This window comes from Euprymna scolopes, chromosome 10 (assembly GCF_053919585.1).
Source record: "Euprymna scolopes isolate OS-2025 chromosome 10, ASM5391958v1, whole genome shotgun sequence".
Taxonomy (NCBI): domain Eukaryota; kingdom Metazoa; phylum Mollusca; class Cephalopoda; order Sepiida; family Sepiolidae; genus Euprymna; species Euprymna scolopes.
The window spans coordinates 155,638,744-155,644,810 of NC_136491.1; the positions used below are offsets into that span (position 1 = coordinate 155,638,744).

At 35.8% G+C, this 6,067-nt stretch overlaps 1 protein-coding gene across 2 annotated transcripts in view; it reads left to right on the forward strand.

Annotated features, from left to right (window-relative positions):
- The window catches only part of LOC145286321 (alpha-L-fucosidase-like), a 66,754-nt gene extending 60,985 nt beyond the window's left edge, over nt 1-5,769 (forward strand). For both annotated transcript variants that reach the window (XM_080135243.1, XM_080135244.1), the window contains exon 8: nt 5,439-5,769. In XM_080135243.1, the coding sequence (XP_079991369.1) occupies nt 5,439-5,691 (253 nt within the window). In that variant the 3' untranslated portion in view covers nt 5,692-5,769. The remainder of the gene's footprint in view (nt 1-5,438) is intronic.
- The last annotated feature ends 298 nt before the right edge of the window (nt 5,770-6,067 follow it).

Genomic DNA, 6,067 nt, shown 5'->3' on the forward strand with positions numbered 1-6,067 from the left:
TCTATTAGCAATTAGCAAATTAACTGAAATACAGGATCAGCTTAATTTGGAAAAACAAACTCATTAAGATGTGATCACATGGTGGAATTCAACATATTATGTGGTATTATATCCTGAAAATAAATCAAGAACAATGAAAAGGTCTTGTAATGTGTGCTGTTGATAAAATATCAATGAGGACTTGTTTGAAAAAATATCCAGTTACTGAGTCCATTTGAAGAAATCACCAAAGAAGCAAGTTACAGAATATCAACTATATTAATGATAATACAAATTTAGCTCTGGGGTTATTTCTGTCAAAAGCTGTCCGATCAAATTATGATATTTCCATTTTACCATTGTTGAACAATTCAGGTTATCAATGGAAACAAAATTTTCATCCTATCTAAATGATAAAAAATGTCTACTTTCCTAAACCCATGATTCAAATATAAATTTTAAAAGATTGGCATAGAAAACATATTTAGAATTGGATTCTACATTTACTTTTCACTGTCAATTTCAGTATCCAATGTCATAAACATATACTAATTCCAAAATGATATATCACAAAAAGCTATTAAAAGCTCTGGAATTTTGCATACCTAATCAATACATAATGTCAGCTCTTTACACTATGTATTTCTTAAATGACTGTGTAACTAATGTCCACAGCCCACTTGGGAACGCCGATCATGCAGTGGTAATAGTTGAAATAGCCCTAAACTCTAGACCCAAAACTGAAGAGTCACTGTTCAAAACAACGAGATATTATAAAATGGCTGACTGGGAAGCCATCAGTGATCTGATCAGGATCGCCCCATGGCAAAATATATTTTCACTTCCTGCTGAACAATGTGCAAATGAGACCACTGAATGGTTCAAAACAGCAATTGAAGCACATGTTCCCATACGGAAATTTTATAGCCAGCCCCACTCTCCCCAATGGTTTACTTCTACTTGTGCAGCCGCCATCATGCAAAGGCAGCATGCGTACTGCAGATTTAACCGACATAAGTCCAGTTCAAACAGGCAGAAGTATATAGAAGCCAGAAGTAACTGTAAGAAAGAAATAGTGACAGCTAAGAGAGAATTTACTGAAACCACCAAAACACGCATCGAAGCATAGAAATTAGGGACCCGCGACTTCTGGAAAATCTATAACAGTGTAGTAAATAATGGGCAATCAACAATCCCCCCACTATCCAACAATCATGAGGTTGCTTGCTCTGCAACTGAGAAGGCTAACATGCTTTCCAGTCGGTTTGCCTCCAACTCCACACTGGACCCTGCCAACCACCCCCTCCCTGACTTTCCTTTGTGGACAGACACCACACTAGACGATCTGAAAATCACCCCTTCTCAGGTGCATGCTATCATAAGAAATCTTGACACTGCAAAAGCATGTGGACCTGATCTCATCCCGGCTGTGCTATTAAAAAAGTGCTCCGCCGAAGTAGCTGCAGTTCTCTCCAAACTTTACAACAAATGCCTTAATGAATCTTGCTTTCCTGCCTGCTTGAAAACTGCTTCTGTAGTACCAGTTTTCAAGAATTCTGGTGAAAGAACTGACCCATTAAATTATCGCCCCATTAACCTCCTCTCACTTTTCACTAAAATATTTGAGACATTAACCAAGCTCTAGTCCATCACCTTACAGATGCTAAACTTCTGACTGACCAACAATATGGATTTAGACAAGCCCGTTCCACAGCAGACATTTTAACTGTAATCTCTGAACGTATATACCAGTCACTGGACAAAGCGGAGAAGGGTAGAGCGGTACCTCTAGATATATCTAAGGCTTTTGACAGGGTATGGCATGAAGATCTTCTCAGGAAAATTAGATCATGTGGTATCACTGGAAGAATACATGACATAATCCTTCTTAGATAAGAGAAAAGTTCAGGTTGTCTTCGACGATCGTACATCTAAACAATACGATATAAATGCGGGAGTGCCTCAGGGGTCTATCCTGGGACCTCTGTTATTCCTAATATTCATAAATGACCTCCCTGACAAAATTGCCTGTGAGATGGGTATATATGCTGACGATACCACACTCTATAACAGACACAACAGGAAAACAAATGAACACATATCTAAAGAAATGGCAGAAGCACTAGAGGATGACCTCCAATCTGTAGTGGAATGGGGATAAAAATGGATGGTCACATTCAATACTGCCAAGACAAAACTCGTCTCCTTCAATAATTACAAGAAACCTTCTCTACCACCAATAGCAATGACCAATGACTCTTTATCTGAAAGTACATCCTTTAAACTCCTCGGCCTAACGCTCTCAGGAAACAATTACATCGAGAGTATTGCCAGGACCGCTGCGAAGAAGGTAGGTTCTCTCTACCGTGCTAGAAAGCTACTAACGTCTGAAAGTATCCTGTACCTCTATAAGGCTACCATTCGCCCATGTATGGAGTATTGTTGTCATATGTGGGCTGGTGCATCTACCACTAGTCTCTCGCTCCTAGACAAGGTTCAAAAGAGGGTCACCAATCTGATAGGTCCTGAACTGTCATCTGAACTTCAGCCCCTGTCCCATCGACGAAATGTTGCATCCTTCTGCCTGTTCTACAAGTACTTTAACGGTGAATGCTCTGACGAACTGATGCACTTGTGCCCCCTCGACGTAAATACCCCCGACAAACCCGACAAGCAGCTAAATCCCACCCCTTCACAGTAGAGATCCCTAGATGTAATAGAGCCTTCTACTCCAATAGTTTCTTCCCCAGGACAGCTAAACTTTGGAATTCCCTGCCGGGTCCCTGCTTCCCCAACTGTACTGACATGCAGAAGTTCAAGTGCAACGTGAACTGACATCTTGCTGCTCAACTCCCTACACAGTACCCCTGATGCCCATGCCCCTGATAGTAGCCCCCTACAACAAAGTGGCAATATGCCTTGTTTTGGGGTGAAAATGTAAAAAAAAAAAAAAAAAAAAAAAAAAAAATAGTACCTTCAAGAAAATGTAATAATTTTATGTAGTATTTTTCAGTTTGTTAATCATGGCAATAGAGTTCTTTATACAATTGGTATTTTTTTGTGATTCTGTTGAATTCTTTGCTTGGCACTGATCACATTCGTCCATTTGAGGTGGTTTCCTCAACCCCTTCCACAGTCAAACACATATAGAAACAAAACTTCAGGTGTCCTTCTTCAATACTTGTGACACAAATCAATTGTTTATTAAATCGTTTATTGAATTGTTTAATGAATTGGTTATTGAATTGTTTATTAAATTGTTTATTAAATTGTTTATTAAATTGTTAGGAAACACCCTCTCCTCCACATGTTAAGAAATGGGTTTCCAAAAAGTTCTTTGCATAAGTACTATCGTTATTCCTTATTTTATTTTTTTATTGGCTTTAAGTTAATGCTGTGATTGTTTACAAATGATTTATTTCTCATTTGTGCGCACCGTTCTGCTTTATGTTCAATGTCCATAAAAAGTCCTTTCTGATTAATGTTTACCAGTTTTAAAATAAGCAAACGAACTTAGCTGTTTTTCAGAATAACAGAATATTTTTTATCTGGTAAACATTAATAAGAATAGACTTTTTCATGGCATATATGTGAAACAGAATGATTTGCACAAACCGGAATTTTTTAATAAGAAATGCGTCATTTTTTTTTTTTTTTTTCATACATGAACTTGCGACGCTAGAAAAATTCCTATCTTAACAACTTACCATTGGGGACTTGTTCAAAAAAACTAAATCCATTTGAAGAAATCACCAAAGAAGCAAGTCACAGAACATCAACCATATTAATGATAACGCCTACAATTTTAGCTTTGAGTTTATTTCTGTCAAAAACTATCCAATATAATTCTGATATTTTTGACATTAGTGGATTCCGTCTTACCACTGTTGAATAATTCAGTGAATCAATGAAAACAATATTTTCATCCTATCTAAATGATAAAAACTTGTGTGTGTCTACTTTCCTAGATTCAAGATTTAAATTTAAATTAAAAGATGACATGGAAAACACCATTAAAAATTGGATTTTACTTTCTACTGATGATAATGAAGCAGAATCAGCAGAATACACTGTTTCAAGGTTTGCTGAGAGTCAAGAAAATCAAAGTGAAAGTATCCTGTACCTCTATAAGGCCACCATTCGCCCATGTATGGAGTATTGCTGTCACATTTGGGCTGGTGCATCTGCTACTAGTCTCTCGCTCCTAGACAAGGTTCAAAAGAGAGTTGCCAATCTTATAGGTCCTGAACTGGCATCTAAGCTTTAACCTCTGTGCCATCGACGGAATGTTGCATCCCTCTGCTTGTTCTACAAGTATTTTAATGGTGAATGCTTCGGCAAACTGCAGACGCTTGTGCCCCCACGACTTAGACACCCTCGACAAACCCGACAGGCAACTAAATCCCAAAATTAATAAAGATCGTTTTACTCCAATAGTTTCTTCCCCAGAACCGCTAGATTCTGGAATTCCATTCCAGACCCCTGCTTCCCCAACTGTACTGACATGCAGAAGTTCAAGTGTAACGTGAACCGACATCTTGCTGCCCAAATCCCTACATAGTACCTAATTCTACATAGTATCTAATTCTGATATTTCTGACATTAGTGGATTCCGTCTTATCACTGTTGAACAATTCAGTGAATCAATGAAAACAATATTTTCATCCTATCTAAATGATAAAAACTTGTGTGTGTCTACTTTCCTAGATCTAAGATTCACATTTAAATTTCAAAAGAATGAAATGGAAAACACTAAGAATTGGATTCTACATTTTCTACATCTTCTGCCAATGATAATGAAGCAGAATGAGCAGAATACACTTTTTCAATATTCAGAATAATGAAATACAATAAATCTACTGGTGTGCAAATCCAGTGATTATCGGTCTTACAAAATATCATTGGATGTAATATTTTATATAAGACGATCCCAGCTAAATAAAATCGCTGAATGTACTAGATAGAGCAAATAAATCATAATTTAGGAATTTAAAATTTGTGATTTGAAAAAGTTCAATTTCAAATATAGAGATTTTATTGTATGCAAGACAAAGAATACAGTATAGTAAAATATATTTCCTTAACCCATGAGTTTTCAATGTTTATACATCTCCTCAAAACTTGAACTGAATTTTGAAACTGATATATGAAAAACATTTTTACCGGATTGATATAATCAAAGATTTGCTGGATATCCGATCAAACTAAAGAAAAACCGTGGAAATATGTATATATTGGATTGTTACCAGTTTCCTTGGATTTATTACAATATGTGTTGAATCTTTTTACCTGCCGAATACCAAGAACTTCCATTACAGGATTTAGCACGCACTTTTGAATGAAAGTTCAATATCATTTTTTTTGTTGCATCAATATCCAATTTCCTTTAATTGGGATAGTTATAGATAGTTTTCGGTTTTGCTAATTTTGATGCAAATTTTATATTTTGTTTGTTGCAGGTATACTAGCAAAATTTCCAACAACCAAACAACATTGTATGCGATTACTCTACAATGGCCAACCAACCACATGCTGTGCCTTGGATCTGTTCAGTCGACGTCTAACACCAGAGTTAGTTTGTTGGGTTACTCTGGTACTTTTCATATTACTCAAATGTCCGTGATTGGATTGAAAATAGACTTGCCAGACATTCCATTTAATAAGATGCCATGCGAATGGGCGTGGGTTTTTAAAGTTGAAAATATTAAATAAAACTGCTGTCATTTTTAATCAATAATAATCATTTTTAAGGTGTAAAGATTAAAAAATAAACTTTTACGTCAAGTGCGATATACATTTTTGATTAAAAAAGATTGCGTTCACAAAACAAAACAATACAATTTATATATAATGCATTAGAATAAAATTCTCTATTGACCCCATTTACTTTTCTCGTGTGAAAATGATTTTTAAGATTTTTTACCATTAAACAAAAAACTTGAAAATTGTTTCCAACATTATAACTAGGTGCGTTCAATAGAGGATTTCATTTTTATGTATTTTATATAAATTATAAGTGCTTATTCAAAACCTGATCCAAATTTGTGTTGACATTTTTTGGTATAGTTACATTGGCAGTTGGAAAAGG